The sequence below is a fragment of the Eptesicus fuscus genome, chromosome 9 (assembly GCF_027574615.1).
Source record: "Eptesicus fuscus isolate TK198812 chromosome 9, DD_ASM_mEF_20220401, whole genome shotgun sequence".
Classification (NCBI taxonomy): domain Eukaryota; kingdom Metazoa; phylum Chordata; class Mammalia; order Chiroptera; family Vespertilionidae; genus Eptesicus; species Eptesicus fuscus.
This window is the reverse complement of record NC_072481.1, coordinates 27195140-27217704: the sequence shown is the minus strand read 5'-3', so window position 1 is coordinate 27217704 and position 22565 is coordinate 27195140. Positions and strand designations below refer to the sequence as shown.

Sequence of the window (22565 nt, the reverse complement as noted above, 5' to 3'; positions counted from 1 at the left end):
AAGGAAAGTGACTTTATCTCATTGCCCTAGGTATTTCCAGGGTCTGGTGTATAGAAGGAGCTAAGTGTATGTCAGTGGTGAATAAACCCCAAGTGCAACCTCAGGCTTTGCAGATGCAAGTGTCACTGTGCAGATGAAACAGACCAAAGATGATGACTCCCTTTTAAGGGATGAGAAGGAAGATAAGGGCAGCCCTAGCTTAGCTTGGGGCCACCCCTTGTATCTCTAACCAGAGAAATACAAATCCACCCAGCTAAACTATTACTTTTATAACACTTATAATTTCTATGTTATTATTACTTTATATACTCCACCTTTGGATTCAAAGTTTCAGAAAAAGAGCACAGGTTTAAAAGTTAGAGTTTGGTTTCTTTCCTTTTCTCTTTCATTTACCTGGTAAGTATTTATGAACGACTATTAAATGGGAGGTCTTACACTAAGTGCTGGGATCATTAAGTCAGTCATAATTTCTGCTTTCAAGGAGCTGACAGCCTAGTAAGGGATACTCACTTGTAAACAAATGGTAATGCAGTGTGTTAACTACTATAATAGGTGCATGTATACAATATAGTGATGGCATAAATGAGAGCAGAATCAATTTTGTCTCTAGTCCTTGCTACTTTGAGACTACTGAATAACATCCCTTCTATTTTTTATTTGTAAAACTGGTATAAAACCAACATTGTTAGGAAGAAAGTTCAAAGAAACAGGAGAATATTATACAATTGCAAGGGACACATTCTTGATGGGAGTTCTTTCCCACTTCCAGATTGCTCTGAGGACTTGGCCTTTGACTCCTGAAATCTCTCTATCTCTTATTTCCCTTGGATCACTCTCTTTAGATATTCATGGGAAGTGAGAGGAGCAAAGGAAGGTGGCAAGGTAAAATGTGAGAGGACAGGGCTAGTCCACAGGGTACAAAAGGAAGGTGGAAAAGAGAGGAAGCCCAAGGAAACCTCTCAGGGAAAGTGCTGTTTGGATAAGAGAGAAAAAGGGCTGCAGGAAGGGTAGAACACATCTGGCAGGATGAAAAGGGCTACCCAGGACAATTCAGCTTGCCTCATGCTGACCCCCATACCTGACACTTCCAGATAGCTATCATCATTCAGGCGGCAGGCCTCAGTTAAAGTAAGAAATAGGCAGCCAATGGGATCCAGGGGGTGGCCCACCCAGCCTTCCAGGTTTGTGATGGCTGTGGTTCCTCTCTGCAACAGTTCTGGAAACAAGCAGGTCAAAGTTTTAGAGAATGATAGAGATACACTGCTCTCTGTCCCTGCCTGGGCCTCCTCATGTTTCTTTCAGGACTTGGCCCTGAGACTCAGAGAAAGCTTCCCTCATTGTCTTGCCTTGGGTTGATGGGACAGGTCACAAGCTTATCAGCCAGCTGCAAAGACTTATGGTCTACATTTAGGCTCCCTGTTGGCAGCTCACATATGTAGATACAGCTTTACAGTTTTAAAAGGGTCTTATGTAAGATCTTAGTAGGCCTTCCAACTGCCTTCTGAGGGAGTCATGCTGGCATTATTATTCCCATTTTACAAAGATTCAGAGTAAAGTGAGACATTCCACATAGCATGTAGCATGACCTGGAATCCCCTAGCCTCTGCCAAACCATGAAACTTCATAAACATTTAGACCTACAACTTGTAGCTGCTGAGGATCCTCTTCAGCCTTAGCCTAAGGAGTTAGAATGGCTCCTAATCACTGTACCTTTCTTCTGATGCTTGTAGATTTCCAGCTGCCGTTGCTGCTGCAACCTCAAAGTATTGATAATGGCCACCGTGAGTCTGAGGGCCTCTTTTGGATAACCATGGGAATGCAGGGCATCTACCCGAGCACAGGCTGTAGGCACATGTTCTACCAGATGAGAAGAAAATATTTTGGTTGTATTAAATGTTCAAATTAGATAAATTCATGCTTGAGAAAAGGAGTTTGTGTTCTGTTCAGTTCCTCAAATTCAACCTGATATCTACTGTGTACCAGGAACTATGTGTTATCTTTTAAGGATATAAAGTTGAATAAGTCACAGGCATTACTTTAAAGAGCACCCTGAAGTCTCAAGCTATGGTATAGAAAGGGACATACAACTAGGATAATAAAATATTGTACCTCTTTGTGAATATGTATTATGGGAACCCAGTGGAGGTAGCAACTAACTGACTAAAGGGAGAGGCCTCATTCATTTATTAACCCTACATTTCCTGAGAACCTATTATTTGCCAAATGAAAGTACAAAGATGAATAAGAAATAGCCACTTCCCTCAAAGAGCTAAAAAATGTTACATAAATAGATCATTATAAGACAGTTAAATGCACCGGCCCTTTAAATGGAACACCTGGGACTCCAGCAGCCTCCATGTCACTCAGCCACAATCCCTGCTGGTTTTTACAGCCTATATTTGTGGGGACTTCTCTTCCCAGCTCTGGAACCCTGGGATGGGGACCTGGTGTAGGGCTGGGACCCCTTGCTCCTCATGGGCGGCCTCCTCAGAGAGATCTCCCTCCCAATTAAAAAAAAAACAGCACACATGGGTGTAGGACCAGCCTCTCCTACCAGTCTCAATGTGCTTTCTTCTTTATTTCTCTAGTTGTAAATGTCCATTCAGCCAGCTTTCAGGCAGTTCTGACTGATGGTTGTTCTGTATTTTAGATGTGATTATGTGAGGCAGCGAGTACAGGCATTTACCTACGCCGCCATCTTGGTTCCTTATGATGTATTTTAAATATTTTTTGGTCAAAATCTTGGAACTGTATATATTTTAAACTCATTTAATGCATGAAAAGTGTCTGCCGTATAAAAGTATCAGCAAAGTCAGTCCTCTTTGTCAAATACTTCATCTATCAGTTTAAATAAACAGGTTAATAATGAAAAAAAAAAAAGACAGTTAAAAATAAAAGACATGATAGAAATATATACAGACAGAAAATAATATTTGAGCTGCATTTTGTAGGATAAGTAAGATTTAAAATAGGTAGACAAATAGGGAAAGGCATTCCTGGCAAAGGGAACATTATAAGCAAAGGCATATAAATAAAAGCATAAAAAGTATTCTATATAGCATCTTCACAGTATGACAAATAGTTCTGTGTAGAGTTAGGCTATGTAGCTAGAGATAGCCTGGGAAGGTAGAATCTGGAAGGTAAAGAGTTTTGATGCCACATTAAGGAGTTTGATTTACCTTAGGGATAATGGAGGACTACCAAAGGCTTGTAAATGGGCAAGTGATCATAATGAGATTTATGGCTTATTTTGTGATTTCTTTTAAACATTACAATTTATAAAAATAATTGCAGAAAATTAGAAAACATAGATAAGCAAAATATAAAATAAACATTAGAGATAAGCATTGTTTCCACTTTCACGTATATATCCAGATTTTTCTATTCAATTTTAATTACAATGGGGTGATATAATTATTGTCTTATAACTGGGTTTTTCCACTTCACACAATGTAAATATTTTTACATGTCATTAAATGTACTTCTATAACACTAAAAGTGATTACATATCACTCCACTGAATATGTACTATCCACTGAGTCAATCAATTCCCTACTGTTGGATATTAGATTGTTTCCAATTTTCTCATCTGTACATTATTAATAACCATGCTCTAACAGACCCCCTAATTTTATGCATATTTTTAGGTAATTATAGCTCAGGATAAATTCCTAGATGCAGAATTCCTGGATCAAAGGCTATGAATGTGTTTTAAAGGCTTCTGGTAAGTATTGCTGAAATACCCTTCAGAAATCTGTAACATTTATACTCCTACCAGTAATATGAGAGTACCTATCTCCATGCAACCTCTTTCAACCAAAAACCAATAATGTTTATTTTTAAAATCCTTGACCAGTTTACAATCCAAAAATGGTAATTCAATGTTGTTTTGATTTGCATCTTTGTTTATTAATGAGGTAATTCTTTTTTTCACAAGCTTGTTAGTTTTATGTAGAAGTGTTGAATCAGAGAAGAGGAAAGATAATCAGAGGGAACTTCAGCTAATGACCCACAGTGAGTTTGGCCAAGGCTTTAAAGTGAAAGACAGGGTCATATCCAGATTCAGCAAGATCTCGAGAAAGACAAAGATAAATGGGCTGAGGGATAGAGGTAGGGAACTGGGAACAGATATTAAAAATGTAAATCGTTAGTGTAAAATTCAGAAAATAAATCTATTTTAAAACAATTTCTCTTTTGTAATGGGCATCCTGTAATAAAGTCAAGAATAGAATGATAGAAGGCCAGAAGATGATCTAAACTGACAAAGGAACAGCTTTATTCTGTTATGATGAAGGAAAGGTGGGAAGGAAGAAGCTTGGTGACAAATGGAGATTGTGCCCTAGCTACTAGCATAGGGTAATTTAAGTTTCAAATGTAGTGCCTTTTTAGCAAACATAATTTCAAAATAGATTACAATCTTGCTCAGTAACTGCTGACTAAGGGAGCCTATGAACTGATGTCTACTGGTTTTGGTAGTACTCTTTGAGATTTATTAACTCCTTTCCCCTCTCAAAATTTAGGATACAGAATATAAATTCCTCTATTTGAGGTTACTGTACCTCAGCTGAGTACATACACCAAATGCTTAGGCTTCAAATAAATACCGAGGCCTGAATCAAGGCCCCAAAAGATATGCATGAAAATCATCCCAATTATAGTTGTGTTGCTGGTACCCATGCAGATGACTCATTCAGGCCAAGAAGTGAGATTGGGTTCCAAAAGTCTTAAGAGTAGAAGAGAGATACACTTACCAAGCCACAGTGGCTGGCCTTGGGAATTAAAGAGCAGTCTCTCACTTTCCCGCTGACAGGCAGGAGCTATATATATATCGCTGCTAATTATTCGCTGTAGATGGCTGTCTTGCCAATGCAATTCACGGCCCTCGATGGCTCTAGTAAACACTGTTCGTCTTGGTCTGGATAAGGAATCTGGCGAAAGAAAGAAATTCATGTAGCAGTTTAATGATGGATTATCTGAAGCTCTAACTCTTGTGTTCTTCAGGGTGGGAGGGTGGGCATGTGGTTAGTGAGAGCAGCCACTCTGCCATCTGTCTGGGTGTTTGTTGTGTTACCTGTTTATTGGATAGCTTTTAGTGTGTCTGTGCCCTCTATGGAAAGATACTTTCCACAGAGATCTATGGCTGCCTTTCTACTTCTTACAGAAAACTAATTTCTCCTAGGACCCAGAGCCACATGAAAGAGAGAAGGAACAATGGTGTTCAGCTGCTTAATTATGAGGATACAAACTGCTTCTATAGAAGTCAGAGGAAGAGAGAAGTAGGGAGGTAATCTTTCTGGTCAATCTATATCCTGTCTCATTTACAGCATGACCCTTATCAGACTGAGGACTTCCATGAAATTCATATTAAAAGCTGAAAAAAAGAGCTAAAGCCCTGTGTATTCTGGTATCTTTATCACACTGATAACTGCAGGCTTACAGCCTTGTTCTCCAATAAGAAAAACTGATACTGACAACAGTCTTGTTTTCTCATTAGAGTCTTACCATGCCATCTCCCTTCCAGAAAAAAGGTGCAAGGAAACCAAAACAGCAGGCAAATTAGGCTCACTCCTTAAGAGTGGTGTGTATGAAGACCAAATGGACGACATACGGTTATAAACTGCAGATAGAGGAGGAGTCATGGGAATGACATTTAAAAAAATATAAAAAGGTGTAAAAGATTATTTAACTGACTCTATGTCAAATTAAGGGCGGTTGAAACTATTTTGGGATAAAGAACTGAACACTGTACAGATGTCTCCAGAAATGCCCAAATGAGGTGTGCATCTACTGAACCTGTGCAAAAATATTGGGAAGAAAAGTCAAAAGATTCAGACTGAGCATGAAATAAATAAACATATTCATCCACTAAACTAAAGAAGTTGGAGTCTGGTCATTTCTTCAGAATTTGATATATTCCACAGAGTATGGGCTCAGAGAATTAAATGAGAATAACACTGACAGTATTTACTGAAACTGCTTCTCCTTCATGTTGTTCCTCTGTAGAAGTACAATGACCCCTCTATTGGCTGCAGTCTAAGCCCCTCTCTTGCTGAAGTGAGAATCCACTGTGGGTTTACTCATCCCACAGTGGGGATTAGGCTCCCAATATGTTCTGTAATTCATTAAGTTAGTAAATTATGAGCCCTTACTACATGGAAGATTCTGTTCCAGGTGCTAAAGATATACAAAGCCCCTGACTTCAGCAACCTTTACATTTGAATGGGGAGAGACTGTTAAATAAATATATATCTGATGGTTATAAATGCTATAGAAAAGATGAGAGTGGAGTTAGGGAGAAAGGTAAGCTGGTGTTAGGTGAGGGTAATTGTTTTATATAGAATAAGGTAACATTCGAACAGAGACCTGAAGGAACTGAAGGCAAGACATAACTAAGGGAAGAGCATTCCAGGCAAAAGGAAAAGCAAGTGCTGAGATCCTGAGGTGGGAAAATATCTGGAGTGTTTAAGGGCAACAAAGAGGCCAGTGTACTTGGAATGGAATGAGCAAGCAGGGAAATCACAGGACATGAGGTCAGAGAGATACCAGGGAGCTAGATAATGAGGGCCTTGCAGGCCATGAGTGAAAATGACTTTGGCTTTCTGAGTAAGATGAGAAGCCACTGGAGGACTTTGAGCTGTTAATGGTATATGATGTGACTTGCATTTTAATTTTTGGGGAAATATATTTTTATTGATTTCAGAGAGAGAGAGAGAAACATCAATGATGAAAGAGACACATCGAATGGTTGCCTCCTGCATGGGCTCCGACCAGGGCCAGGGATCGAGCCTGCAACTAAGGTACGTTCCCTTGACTGGAATTGAGCCTGCGACCCTTCAGTCCACAGGACAACGTCCTATCCACTAAGCCAAACCGGCTAGGGCTTGACTCGCATTTTAAAAGGCAAACAGTTCCAGAGACAGAGAAACATCGATCAGACCATCAAACCTCAGAGGGAAGGTAGGGGAGGGTGTGGGAAAGGGGGGAGATCAACCAAAGGACTTGTATACATGCATATAAGCCTAACCAATGGACACAGACAACAGGGGGGTAAGGGCATGAGTGGGGGTATGGGGGGATAATGGGGGATAAGGACACATATGTAACACCCTAATCAATAAAGAAATTTAAAAAAATAAAAGGCTAACTGGAAGCAATATTGAAATAGACTATAAGGTAGAAGGGCAGAAGCAGGAGGAGCAGTTAGGAGGCCACTGCAATAATTTGTGAAAGATGATAACTTGGCCAGAGTAATAAGCAGTGGGAGTGATGAGAGTATAAGGGTTTTTTATATATTCTGAAAGTAAAGGCAATAGGATTTGCTCATGGATTAGATCTGGGGTGAGAGAAAAAGGGAAAAATCAAGAATGACTCCAAGGTTTTTAAGACAGACTTGACATATATAGAGAGAGGGAAGACTGCAGGAAGAGCAGGTTTGGGTGGGGCTTGAGGGGTAAGAAATCCTACTGAGATGCCCATTAATATCTAAGTGGAGATATTGAAAGATCATTGAACATACAAGCCTGGAGTTGAGAGAAAATCTCTAAGCAGGAGGCATAAATTTGGAAGTTGTTAGTATATAGATGATTATTAAAACAATGTAATGAAATAAGTATCCTATATAATAAAAGGGTAATATGCAAATCGATCAAAGGGCAGAATGACTGGTCGCTGTGACGCATGCACACTGACCACCAGGGGCAGATGCTCAATGCAGGAGCTGCCCCCTGGTGGTCAGTGTGCTCCCACAGGGAGAGCCGCTCAGCCAGAAGCCGGGCTGAAGGCTGGTGAGCACAACGGTGGTGGTGGTGGGAGCCTCTCCCATTTCCACAGTAGCATTAAAGATGTCAGGAAGCCGTCAGTCGGACATCCCCCAAGGGCTCCCGGGCTGCGAAAGGGAGCAGGATGGGCTGAGGGACTCCCCCACCCCCCGAGTGCACTGGGCCTCTAGTAGAAAGCTAAGTGGTTTAATGACTAATCCCCGGGCACTCTAGCATTTTAGGTTGAAAAGTGGGGAGGAGACAGTAAAAGACTTAGGAGGAAGGGCCAATGAAGTAAGACGAGAACCAAGAGAGAATAGCAGTGTTTTGCTCTTTTTAAAAACATTAAGCCCTAACCAGTTTGGCTCAGTGGATAGAGCGTCGGCCTGCGGACTCGATTCCGGTCAAGAGCATGTACCTTGGTTGCGGGCACATACCCAGTAGGGTGTGTGCAGGAGGCAGCTCATTGATGTTTCTAACTCTCTATCCCTCTCCCTTCCTCTCAGTAAAAAATCAATAAAATATATTTTTTTAAAAATTAAATTTATTGGGGTGACATGGTTGTGTGTGTGTTTTTTTAATTTTTATGTTTTAAATTAAATTTGTAGTGTTTTGGAAATAAGATGAAAAAGGTGTTTCAAGGAGAGAGATGATAGCCCAATTAGAGTGAATTTAAGGGAGAATAAGAGCAGAAGAGATATAGTAAATACATATTATTTTTGAATTATTTTTCTTATATCTATCATTTATTTCTACTACCTCAGAAAAAGAGGGAGGTACCAGAGAGGCATGTGGGTCACAAGTATTTTTTGTTTTGTTTTGGGATGAGAGATAAAAATAATGTGCTTGTATACTCTCAGGAATAATCCACAAAAGTTTGTGATGCAGGAGAGCAAGGAAAGAATTCCAGAATGATGTCCTGGATAAAAGAGAAGAAATAGGATCTCTAGAATAAGTGGAAGGCCTGGACTTATATAAAAGAACAAACAAAAACAGTGGAAGAATCACGGTAGGTGGACATAGACTGAGGCAGATGTAGTAATGTAATTTTGGAAATCCTTTTCTGATTGCTTCTATATTTTCAGTGAATAGGAAGCAAGGTTTCAGCTAACATGAGGAAAGAGAGGAATATAAAAAGTTTTAATGAAAAGATGGTGGAAAATAGTAATTTAGAAGAGTGAAACAGGGCATAGACTAGGGAAATGCAGTAGATGTCTAGTCTACACACTATGGATCCACTTGAGATTAATGGTCATAAACTTCAACATTAAGACCAGTTACCATGGGTGTATTTCTCTCTACCACGTTCAGCTTCGCAGGTGTGAGCACCGGGTAATTAGAGAGTTAGACTAAACTAGTAACATTAGGGATCTGTTATGTGAGTGTAACAAAAGGAAAGGGGGGGGTTGAGTATGTATGCAAAGGAATGGTTATAATGATGCACCAAGGAATCTAACCTGGATATGGAGGAAAATGAAATTATCAAGAGAATGAAAAAAAATAGTAGGATAAAAATTCCTAGTGGGTCAAAGAACTACTGGAATTGGGATACTAAAGAAAATAAGGTAGTGAAGGCTGCTGGTGGTAATTAGAACTGCTCTAAATTGAGATTATGAAGAAAGTTTTTGGTAATGACAAGGTTTAGGAGAGGATCTTAGGATTCCATGGCTAAGTTATGTTGGAAGATGAGACTATTAAAAGAGAGGAGGTCAAGGAGCTGAGAAGCTAGAATATTGGAAGGATCATCTATGTGGCTACTAGAATCATTAAGAATTATGATAGAAGTAGTGACAGAGAGTAGTGTTGTAAGCCAATAGCCAAAAATCTTTAGGGAATGAGGGGAAATTGACCCAGAGGTCTACAAATAACCAAAACCAGAAGGGTAGCAGACAGTATATTTGATGGCATAAACTTTAAAGATGGGGTTTTTTTTAGGAAGGAGTGAAGGACATTGTTGGAGAAATGGCAATGAAGGATAAGCAGGATGCCTATTGTTTCATCAGGTCCAATGGCAAAGAGATGTGAGAGATAAATCAGCCTCAACATGAAAAGACTGCAGAGGAAGCAACATACTCAGATGAGAACCAGTAACAATAAACAACACCAATATACTATGACAAGGAAGAAAATGCCAGACTGGAGGCATTTGTTTATATGCATTTCACTCTGTGCCAATCCAAAGCCAATACTAAAAAGATGGCTTCCTGTGTTGTGAAGGTTAGATGAGTACCAGTAAAGGGTAGTATAAAGAAGTGGCAAAATTGTAGCCTTTTCACCTCTCATTACTTTAGCTGCCTTAAATACACTGACAATCAATTATGGTACAGTTGATGAACACCAAGCAAGAACAATAAATAATTTTCTTTTTGAGATTAAAAATGTCAGTCGATTTATCATCTAAAATAAAAGGGACCGCCTTACCTGGTTTGGCTCAGTAGATAGAGCATTGGCTTGTGGACTGAAGGGTCCCAGGTTCGATTCCAGCCAAGGGCACATGCCCGGGTTGTGGGCTCAATCCCCGGTAGGGGGTATGCAGGAGGCAGCCAATCAATGATTCTCTCTCATCATTGATGTTTCTATCTCTCTCTCTCCCTCTCCCTTCCTCTCTGAAATCAATAAAAATATATTTTTAAAAATAAATGGGACCACATATAAAATTAATGTCTTATCAAAATCTCCCAATAATAAAGGTTCTCAATGGGCAAAAGAGCAATCAGTTCCAACCATTAAATAGCCTGAGTAAGATAAACTAAAACTGATGCAAATGCTGATGCCCAGTGATATCAGTAGGCCATTGGGCTCAAAATGCAGAGGGTACAGTATCACTGTACTGAAAGGATGTCAAACTCAGGGCTGGTGTGCCGCATACCTCGTTTAAATAAATGAGGCATTTGGCACACCGACCATGAGTTTGACATGCTTGCTATACTGGATTTGTCTTAAAATGAGCAAGCATCTTAACAGTAACTTGGAAGCATGACTCCTTCTAGCTATCTGCTGTATAAACATTTGAGGAAAACAGAGGAAAGTAAGAAAGGCAACTGTCATGACATTTAAAAAATATATATATATTTTTATTGATTTCAGAGAGGAAGGGAGAGAAAGAGAGAGATAGAAACATCAATGATGAGTGAGAATCATTGATCAGCTTCCTCCTGCATGCCCCCTACTGGGGATCAAGTCTGCAACTGAGCATGTGCCCCTGACTAGACTTGAACCTGGGACCCTTCTGTCCACAGGCCAATGCTCTATCCACTGAGCCAAACTGGTTAGAGCTGTCATGACATATTTTTAAAGCTGTTTTCTGCAGGCATTCCATCCTTCCATTGAGGTAGGTCTTTTGAATTAAAACCAGTCCCAACTGAGGCGGGATCCATTAGTCATGAAGAATTTGAAGGGTAAAGAAGATTCATGCAGAGGGCTCTAGGAATTTATGCTGGGCACTATAAGGACACTCTAGATGTGGAAGAAGACAGCATCCCCAATGTCAAAAGTTGACCCTTACTAAAGTTTTGCATTTCAAGACAAACAAAAGGACTGGTTTTTCTTATTTAGGATGACAATTCTGATAGCCAATAGTTTTTCCAGCTACCTTTGTTCTAGGGTTTTCCCCTCAAACTTTTGGAGTTACAGGCACAAAGACCCTAAAAAGGTATCTGCTTACCTGGGTTGTGACTGGCATTCTGGGGAAGTGCGTTGGTGATATTGGGCAGCTCATGCCCATAGTTCCCATCTTCCAGGGGACAGACATCCAAGTCGCTCCACTTCTGTAGTTGCTGCAGCCAAGAGGATTTTTCCTCCAGTTTGCAATGTGGATTTAAAATGATGCACACCCACAAGGCCCCTGGAAAAGAAAACAACCCACATTCTTCATATCTGTTCTTCAATGTATATGTAAGCCTTACTCTTGTTCAGCTCATTCTTTTCTTCCATTTTTAGCTGGTAGGAAAAGTTTCCAAAACATCAGTGTTTCTCAATATAAAAAAAACGAGATATGTTAACATTTTCAGAACTGGCTTATTTTTCCTTCCCAAAGCTTCCTTAAAGCAGAGTGACTATCTTGATATCTGGATATGTGCCTATGATAATGAACAAGACAGGTTTGGGTTTGAATTCTTAGCTTGAATCTGTAGTCCAACAAACATTTACTGAGAGCTTTCCATGTTCAAGGCTCTATACTGGAGAATAAGATACTGTTCCTGCCTTTGAGTAGCTGCCTAGTGGTGGAGATAGATAAACAAACAGACTGCCATTTGACTACAGTAAGTGTCAAGATAAAGATATGTTCAGGGTACAAGAGCAGCACAAAAGAAGGGCATTTAGTGCAAGGACAGGGGTCAAAAGGTAGGTGCTGTGCTAAGAAAAGGTTTCAATTTTTGGTTAGTTGACCTTGGACTAAAATTCAAATCCCTCAACTGTAAAACTGAGATAATAAAACACCTATATTTACAGATATTGTGAGAATTACATGAGATAATATTGGTAAAGGGCCTAGCTTATTACTTGGCATATAGTAAAATTTTAGTATTTCATTTTTCCAGGGAAAATGGTTTATTTGGACTTGGATTATGATACTGGTGATAAACTGTGATGCCTTAAAACTATCACATTCTTGCATCTTCTGTCATTGTATCAGAGCATCACATAACCAATGGATACTGTTTCTACAAATAACTACAAATAACCAATTGATACTGTTTCTTTGGATACTGTTTCAATGGATACTGTTATTTGTAACTACAAATAACCAATGGATACTGTTTCTTTGACCATATCGCTCTTCTTTTTAAGCAAACAAACTTCTTCTCAAGGTTTGTGTGTAGCTAAACCAGATATATTCTCAATCTCAAGTTAGCAATAAACCTGACTGTAGAGTGGCTTAAGTGAAATATCCTTTGTGATGGAGCCACTACATCTATGGATGTAGCTACGTTCAGACACTATTTCAAGGCCCCTCAAAGTCAAGTAAGAATGTTTTAAAAGGTCATTTTAGCTTCAACTTCAAATACCAGTATTAACTGAAGAAAATGAGTATTCATTTCTATTAGCTCAAATTTTTATAATCTACCATGAAAAAGATTTCCAACCTAGAATTTTACACCCAATCAAAGTATCACTCAAAAGCAAAAGTGAGAGTCCAGTCAAGATGGCAGCATAGGTAAATATGGCATCATATCCTCCCACAACCACATCAAAATTAAAACCAAATTACAGAAAAACCATCATTGAGAACCACTGAAATCTAGCTGAACTTAAGTCCCACAACTAAGGATATAAAGAAGCAGCCACAGTGAGATAGGTAGGAAGGGTGGAGATACACAATGGGCTAGTCCCACACCCACATGTGGTGGTTAAAAGTTGGGAGGGATTATCTCAGCTGCAGAGGTTCCCCAGGAGGTACGAGGGGTCTCAGCCCCATACTTCTCTTCCTGGCACTGGAACCCTGAGCTGGTTGGACCTCCAGCTCAGGGTTCCAGTGCCAGGAAGAGAAGTATCCAACAAAACTTCTGGCTGTGAAGACCAGCAAGGATTGTGGTTGAGTGAGAGTGAGGGCGGCTGCAGTCCCAGGTGTTCTTCTTAAAGGCCCCATGTACAGACTTACTCAGATTCACTCCCTCTGAGCTTCAGTGCTGAGGCAGCAGCTCAAAAGGTTCCAGGCACATACGTGGAGGAACAGAATTGTCTGGCTCAGGGCGAGAGCTGAAGGGCCAGCTTTCTCCCAGACAGAAGTGCTAGCAGAGGCCATTGTTCCTTTACTGAGCCCTCACCTCATAAACTGTCAGGTGCCATATTGGAGTCTCCACTAACACTCTTTCCCTGCCCTGGTGATTCCTTAAGACCCTGCCACAACCAACTTGCAGGGCCACCCAGGCCATTTCCAGTGGTTTTCCCATGCAAACAGACTGTTTTTGCTCATGCAGAGGACTTTCCTAAAAATCTCTCAAAGGTTCACAAATCCCAAACAAGCAACACCTGGCTTGGTGTGCCCCATGCCTCTTGCTAAGTGGCCCCAGGCCTAGCATTAGTAATAGCTGACTTTGGTATGCAGCTTAGCCTATCCTGGGCACCTCTAATCCCAGTTCAAGTAGCAGCCATCTGCAGATCACTCTGTAGTTTGTGCTGGTTGGCCCTGGGCAGGATGGCAGCTGATCTTGGCCAGCAGCTGATCTTGGCCAGCACCTTCCAGAAGGCTCCAGAGCCAGCACACCTAGAGGCTAGCTTCAGACCTCGCTGTAGCACCACACAACCACCAACACCAGAGACACACTCAAGGGGAAGACTCATTGGGCACAAGAGCTCTGAAGTAAGTTCTGCTCTGTGGGGTTGGCCCCTGCACAGCACCTCCTCCACTGTGGTCGCAGCTAGTCCTCACAGCCTATTAGCCTGGGGGTAAATCCCTCCTACTGTCATGCTAACAGCAATCAAGGCTCAACTACAACAGGAGGGAGCACACAGCCCATGGAAGGTGTGGTGGCACACTCAGAGCACCCAGATCTAGTGATCAAGGAGGCTGTGCCACTGGGCCCTACAGGACACCTACTACATAAAGCTACTCTACCAAACTGGGAGATATAGCAGCTCTACCTAATACATAGAAACAAACACAGGGAGGCAGTCAAAATGAGGAGACAAAGAAACATGTCCCAAATGAAGGAACAGAATAAAACTCTAGAAAAAGAACTAAACAAAATGGAGACAAGATATAGAGGTCAAAACAATGGCTATAAGGATGCTCAATGAACTTAGGGAGAAGAGTAGAGGAACTTAGTAAGAACTTCAACAAAGAGATAAGAAACATAAAAATGGAGACAGAAAACATAAAAAAAGAACCAGTCAGCCCTAGCCAGTTTGGCTCAGTGGATAGAGTGCCTGCCTGGGACTGAAGGGTCCCGGGTTCAATTCCGATCAAGGACATATACCTCGGTTGCAGGCTCAGAGGCAACCAAATCAATGTGTCTCTCTCACATTGATGTTTCTCTCTCTTTCTCCCCCTCCCTTCCTCTCTCTCTAAAAAAAAAAGAAAAAAGAAAAGAAAACCAATGGAAAAATATTCTCAGGTGAGGATTAACAAAAAGAAGCATACAATAACTGAAATGAAGAATATATTATAGGAGATCAACAGTAGAATAGATGAAGCAGAGGACCAAATCAGAGATTTGGACAATAAGGAAGCAGAAAACACCCAATCAGAATAGCAAAAAGAAAAAAGAATTTTTAAAAATGGAAGTTTAAGGGAGCCTTTGGACAACCTCAAATGTACCAACATCCAACATTTGTAACATGGATGTGCTGGAAAGCAAGGACAGAGAGCAAAGAATTGAAAACCTATGTGAAAAAATGACAGAAAACTTCCCTAACCTGGTGAAGGAAATAGACATACAAGTCCATGAAGTGCAGAGAGTCCCAAACAAGGTGAATCCAAAGAGGCCCAAACCAAGACACATTATAATTAAAATGTCAGAGATTCACCCTAGCTGGTTTGGCTCAGTGGATAGAGAGTCAGCCTGTGGACTGAAAACTAGTTCTTCCCTTATGGTGTGTCTATATTCCCTTATGATGTGTTCTTCCCTTATGGTGTGTCTATACCGTTTGCTGTTTCTACTAAAATTAATGCAGGGAGAAATAGGTTCTCTCCCATCAAAAAACAAAAAAGATAAGAAATCCTCATCATTTAGGATAAAAGAAGAAGAATGCTAAGAACAAAATTTTGAGAAAACATCAACCTTTAAGTTGTGAGCAAAAAAGGAGGAATAAGCACAAAAGAAAAAGAAAGAAGAGAGAGATGGAAGAACCCGGAAAAACTGGCGACACGTGAGTCAATTAACAATGTCTAATGTGACAGAATGTCAATATTAGTAACAAGCATTTATTTTATATTTTAAAAAGTGCTTTCTAGTGAAGTAAAAGATTTTCACATTTAATCTTCATAAGTAGAAAGAGAACCAAAAATGGCCATTAAATTTAGCAACTAAAGGGATTCTAGTGGTCTTATCAATTCCAAAATAAATAGGACCATAGGAACGGAAAATAGGTTGGGTGAGTTGAGAGAAGCTTAAGAAGTAAAGAAACAGTATGATTTGAGTCATCAAGAAGCTCCTATTCCTAAGCATTTAGATATTAAAAAGGAGATCCCTTGAGGGAGGAAGAGGCAGAGAGATAGAAACATCAATGATGAAAGAGAATCATTAGGATAAAAGGAGAAGAAAGGATCAGCTGCCTCTTGCACGCCCCACACTGGGGATCGAGCCTGCAACCTGGGCATGTGCCCTGACTGGGAATCGAACCATGACCTCCTGGTTCATAGGTCAATGCTCAACCACTGAGCCATGCCCGGCCCGGCCAAGACATTATATTAAGTACTTTATATACATTATTTCATTCAGTGCTCTAACTCTGAGAGTCAACAGGTTTTAGATTGGGTGCAGAAGGTAGGAAACAGAGGGAACCAAGGATGACTCTTGGATTTTCTTCTTGAGCAACTAGATACATCTTGCTGCTGTGTACTGAGATAGGGACAACAATGGGATACATCAGGCTTTGGAGGAAAATTAAGAGTTCTGTGATTGTCATATTAAGTTTGAGTGTTTCTTAGAAGTGACAGGAAGCTGGACACTGAACCTCGAGCTCAGGAGAAAGGTCAGGGCTACAGACATTAATTTGTGACTTAATTGCATCTGGATGGTATTTAAAGTCCTGGGACTGAAAATGATCAGTTAGGTAGAGAATGTAGACAGGGAAGTGTATGCTGTGGAGTACTCAATGTTTAGAAGAGTTGAAGAAAGGCAAGAGCCTGCAAACAAACTGAGAGAAAGTAGCTAGGAGGAAACCAGGAGTGTGTGGGGTTATGGAAGCCAAGAGAAGAGTTAGTTTCCAGAAGGATAATGGCCAATTTTATTGAAAATTGCTAAGAGGTCAAAAAAGGTAACAATTGAGAAGTGACCACTGTATCTTGCAATATGGAAGTTACTGAGAACTTTGACAAGAGCTACTTCAGTAGGGTGGCACCAATAAGCAATGGAGGCTCAACTATAGTGGACTCAAGAGACAATGGAGGTGAGCAAGTGGAAAGAGTGATTACTGCAAAGTTTTTCAAGAATTATAGCTTTAAAGGGAAGAGAAACAGGATAATGACTAAAGGGGGATGAAAACATCAAAGGCACTTTTTTTTTAGACTGAAGATATTAGAGATATTTATATGCTAATAAGGTTGACCCAGATAGCCGGAGGGGGGAATTAGTGATGCCAGAAAAAGGAGATAACTGCAGGAGCAAAATTTGCTGCAGTCTTTTGCAGTAAGGGTTCAGGAATCTGGAGAAGGTGCTGTGACATAAATGGATATACTAGACAAGAAATATAAATTTAGAAGGCATTGGGGGAGCCAGATGGATACCTACTCTCTAGTGGAGTGGGTTCCCCGAATGTCCGGAACCATGGCTTTTTATTTACACATTTTTCCCTTTAGCAAAGCAAACACACATATCAAAGGTAAGGTTTGGTAAACAATAAGGGATTATCAGGTTAGGGCTGTGGTCGGCAAATTGCGGCTCTCGAGCCACGTGTGGCTCTTTGGCCCCTTGAGTGTGTCTCTTCCACAAAATACCACGGCCTGGGCGAGTCTATTTTAAAGAAGTGGCATTAGAAGAAGTTTAAGTTTAAAAATTTTGGCTCTCAAAAGAAATTTCAATCGTTGTACTGTTGATATTTGGCTCTGTTGACTAATGAGTTTGCCGACCACTGGGTTAGGGGAATTGCCTTCAGCTGTTCAGCCAGCAGCAGGTATTAATATGCAGATTTTCAGCCCTCCTGAATATCAAAGTCCATCAGCCTTCTGACGGACTTCTTGCATTTATTATGCTAACTACTGTTGGTCTTTGACTCCAGCAAAAATTATTTTTTAAAAAATGTTATTGAGCCGAAACCGGTTTGGCTCAGTGGATAGAGCATCGGCCTGCGGACTGAAGGGTCCCAGGTTTGATTCCGGTCAAGGGCATGTACCTTGGTTGCGGGCACATCCCCAGTAGTGGGTGTGCAAGAGGCAGCTGATCGATGTTTCTCTCTCATCGATGTTTCTGACTCTCTCTCCCTCTCTCTCCTCTATGTAAAAAATCAATAAAAAATATATTAAGCCCTACCCGGTTTGGCTCAGTGGATAGAGCATTGGCCTGCGGACTCAAGGGTCCCAGGTTCGATTCCGGTCAAGGGCATGTACCTTGGTTGCGGGCACATCCCCAGTAGGGGGTGTGCAGGAGGCAGCTGATTGATGTTTCTCTCTCATCGATGTTTCTGACTCTCTCTCCCTCTCCCTTCCTCTCTGTAAAAAAAATCAATAAAATATATTAAAAATATATATATTAAAAAAAATAAAAAATGTTATTGATTTAATTAAAAAAATTTTTAAATTGATTTTAGAGAGGAAGGGAAGAGAGAGAGATAGAAACATCAATGACGAGAATCATTGATTGGCTACCTCTAACACACTCCACAATGGGGACAGAGCCCACAACCCAGGCAAGTGCCCTGACCGGGAATTGAACTATGATCTCCTTCCTGGTTCATAAGTTCCTGCTCAACCACTGAGCCATGCTGGCCAGGCTTTTATTGATTAATTTTAGAGAGAGAGGAAGGGAGAGAGAGAGAGAGAAAGAGAGAAAGAGAGAAACATTAACTTGCTGTTTCACTTATTTATAAATTCATTGGTTAATTTTTGTTTGTTTGTTAATTCTTGTATGTTCCCTGACTGGTGATTGAACCTGCAATCCTGGTGTATTGAGATGACGCTCTAACCAACTAAGCTACCTGGCTTGGGAAGCAGGAACAAAATTCTTAAGAAAAGGAGATGGTATAGGACTCAGAATAAATAGGTAAGGACTGGCCTTTTATAGGAGCAGAGATACTGCAGTGGTTCTCAAAATGTGGTCTCTTGAACAGCGGTGTCAGCATCCCCCGAGAATTTTTAGAAATGCGAATTATCAGGCCTCACTCCAACCTACTAAATCCAAAACTCTGGGGATATGCCCCATTATTTGTTTAAACAAGCACTCCAGGTGATACAGAGAAATTTGAGAACCACTGTCTTTGCAGAATGCTGAGAGTTTCTTAGAAGATTGATATAGCAATTTCTTAGATAAATAAAAATGTCAGAAGCAAGAGCTTTTCATGATGAACCTAAGTATATGACAAGAGCTTTAAAAGCACTGGGAGCCAATTCTGCTTACTTCCTCTCACCTACCTTTGCCCCAAAGACCAAACCCAAGTCCACAGCACAATCCCATGATTTTCATAAAAATTACTCCAGGAGGTTTAGGCCTTAGACAAAATTGACTCTGAAGAAGGCTAATTTCAAATCTTAGGAAACATGCCCTTTGGGGTGGTGGTGGTGAGGGAGAGTATGCAACAAGATAGAATTGAGGGAGATGTTACAGAAGGATCTTTGATTTGGAGTCAGACAGATGAGGTTCCAGTATTAGAGCCACTACTTAGTGTGTGACTTTGAATGAAATAACTTTCCTGAGCTCAGTCTTCTCCTCTAAAAATATGGAGATGCCAATATCTTAATCTGGAGATAAGGTAACAATCTATGCCTATAATTTCTTTTTAGGAAAGAGTCCAGAAGCAGTTCCCAAGTTGCCATGCATTATGTCATGTGACCCTAGTCACAACTGATTGAACCAGTAGTTACAGACTAATAGTACAACATTCTTGTACTTTAGAAAATGTGATTATGTTAAAGCAGAGAGAGTTTTCTATAATTCTTTATTTGATTCTGTATCCAGAAGTAACCCAAGCTATTTCTTTGCAATAAACACACAATTACTTCATAGTGTTGTTATGAGAATTAAATGTAACAAAACGAGCACAATCTTTAACACGGAGATTGGCACATAACAATAATGTAGATATTCATTATTGACAAAAGCTCCAAAGCCATTAGTGTTCAGGTGATATAAAAAAGCCTCAACACCCAAACTAAAACCCTAGCCCCAAAGTAACCAAGTATAGTCCCATTAAACCTAATTTCCCAAGGCTTAGGCCCTAACACTATTAAACATATGCTTCAGGGGCTTCAATCCAGAAGTTACTACAATCCTAAACTGGAGTATTTCTTGTGCTATCTATAATAATAAACGCGTAATATGCTAATTAGACTGGACAGCCAAACGTCCTTCATGACGACCTTCTGGATAAAGCTGGGGCTACAAGGGCCGAGGCAAGCCGCTGCGGCTTCAAGGACCCAGCCCCTTGCACGAATTTTGCACATCGGGCCTCTAGTTTTGTATAAGTGGAAAGTCTGTTGTTGCTTTCTGGGGTGGAGGAAGTACCGAGGAGCTGTATTAGTACTTTAAGAATATGCCATACACACCTTTTTCAGTATAACCCATGATTAGATGGTGAATCCAAGGTGTGGAAGATTCTGAAAACAGGGAGAGGAGTTGAGTCTTAGCACTGCAAAACTGGCATTGGAGCAAGGTAATGATAAAAAGAAACGATGGCCAAAGGTGGTCATCGTTTCTTTTTATCATATACGGCCTTAATAAGAAGAATGTGCAACAGAGGCTATTCAGGAGGCCAGAGTTCTAATTTAATCTGAAAGTCCCAAGGCCCTCAACGAGAACAGTGGTGATGGGAAATAAAAAGTGGAAATGGACACTAAATTGCATTATGAAGACTAGATAATCAATGAAGTTGGTGACTGGATATAGGGAATGAAAGAAAAAGAAGTGCTCACAAGTTTGGCAGAGTAAGGAATGGTGGAGGCAATGCTAGAGTCAGGGGAACCTTTTTTTGTAGGAGGCCTGAGTTCATTTTAGATTTCCCAAGCGTAAAGTGATGAGGAGTTTTTTTCAGTGGAAAGGTCAAAGGTTAGCTGCTAATATGGGACTGAAACTCATAAATGAAAAAAAAGATGAGGCTGAGATCACATAGAGGTAAACACTGAAGCCACAATATAACAAACAAATTTTAAAAGTTTTCAAGGAAGTATAGAGAAAGAAGAATAGAAGTCCAAGGCCCAACTCTTGGAAACTGCCGTATGTCTATTTTAGAATGAAAAAGAACAGACCCAAAAAGGGGGAGAAAAATAAGGCTGATAACTATTTGGACAGCCAGGCTAGTACCATGCAACAGAAGCCAAGGGAAGAGGTTTTCTCTCAGCAAAGGTTTCTATGTGGTATCATCTGGAACAGAATGGTGATATCAATAACAAAGCACAATGCAGCAGAAGCTACACAAGTGAGTTCAGAATTACTCTGGTGGCCTCTGTAGAGCCTAAATCTTTCACCAACTGGGCTAAAGTTCACTCAGCAAGATCTGTGTAATGATTGATGGCAAGTGTTCATGAACACTGTTGCCAGGAAGCAAGCTGGTAGGACAGACACAACACTTCTCTGGGATACAGGCACTTACCTAGCTCATCCCAGAGCTGCCTGCATTTATCTGTCATGCTTGTTCCTTGCTGCCTCCAGAGTGTGAGTCGTGGGTCAGCCATAAACTGCTCAGTTATTAGTGTCAGCATCCTGGCTCCATTGGAATCTCTCATCCGCAGCATTTCTCGAACCTGACACATGAGGAAGGGCAAGGGGTTGGTGATTACACATAATAAAAAAAGTGGGATAAGAAGAAAGGAGAAGAGTGGGAGGAGAAGGTGAAGTATCTAAGCAAAATATCTCCAAATGCCTTTAGAAGGCCTCTTGTTCTGTAAGCAAGTTTTCTGCATGTATCAAGAAAGCCTGCTGTGCACAACTGAGATACCGCTTCATACCCACTAGTATGGCTAGAATAAAAAAGTCAGATAACAACAAGTATTGATGAGGATGTAGAGAAATTGGAATCCTCATACACAGTTGGTGGGAATGTAAAATGATGCAGCCACTTTGGAATCAGTCTATTTAGTTCCTCAAACAAGTAAACAGAGTTATCATATGACCCGTCAATTCTATATCCTACAGGGAAATGAAAAGGTATGTACACATAGAAACTTGTACAAGAATATTTCTAGCAGCATTATTTATAACTAGAGGCCAGGTGCATGAAATTCGTGCACTGGGGGGGGGGGGGGGGAGTGTCCCTCAGTCTAGCCTGCACTCTCTCCAATCTGGGATCGATCTCACAATCCGGGACTGCTGGTTCCCATTCGCTCGCCTGCCTGCCAGCCTGATCACCACCTAACCACTCCCCTGCCAGCCTGATCAATGCTTAACTGCTACCCTGCTGGCCCGATTGCCCCCAACTGCCCTCCCCTGGCTGGCCCAATAACCCCAACTGCCCTCCCCTGCTGGGCCAGTCGCCCCCAACTGCCCTCCCCTGCCGGCCTGGTTGCCCCCAACTGCCCTCTCCTGAAGGCCTGGTAGTCCCCCCCCCAACTGCCCTCTCCTGCTGGCCCTGTCACCCCTAACTGCCCTTCCCTGATAGCCTGGTTGCCCCTAACTGCCCTCCCCTGCTGGCCTGGTCCCCCACAACTGCCCCCTCTGCCGGCCTGGTCACCCCTTAGTGCCCCCTCTGCTGGCCTGGTTGCCCCCAACTGCCCTCCTCTGCCGGCTTGGTCGCCCCCAATTGCCCCCCCTGCTGACCTGGTTGCCCCTCACTGCCCCCCCTCTGCCAGCCTGGTCGCCCCTCACTGCCCCCCCTGACAGCCTGGTCACCCCCAACTGCCTCCCCCGGCAGCCTGGTCGCCCCCAACTGCACCCCCCCCCGATGGCCTGGTTGCCCCTCACTGCACCCTCCTGCCGGCCTGGTCGCCCCACACAGCCTGCTGTTTGGTTATTACTGTGAGGGCATCGTGACCAATTTGCATATTATCCTTTTATTAGT

The 22565-nt window shown here is 41.4% G+C and overlaps 1 protein-coding gene across 1 annotated transcript in view; it reads right to left on the bottom strand.

The window, feature by feature from the left end:
- The window catches only part of ZSWIM5 (zinc finger SWIM-type containing 5), an 85708-nt gene that overhangs the window by 17604 nt on the left and 45539 nt on the right, over positions 1 to 22565 (bottom strand). Inside the window, exons 4-8 of the mRNA XM_008151327.3 lie at positions 21162 to 21312; positions 11422 to 11601; positions 4752 to 4928; positions 1711 to 1857; positions 1079 to 1216 (exon numbers count right to left, since the gene is read on the bottom strand). Coding sequence (XP_008149549.3) covers positions 1079 to 1216; positions 1711 to 1857; positions 4752 to 4928; positions 11422 to 11601; positions 21162 to 21312 — 793 coding nt within the window. The remainder of the gene's footprint in view (positions 1 to 1078; positions 1217 to 1710; positions 1858 to 4751; positions 4929 to 11421; positions 11602 to 21161; positions 21313 to 22565) is intronic.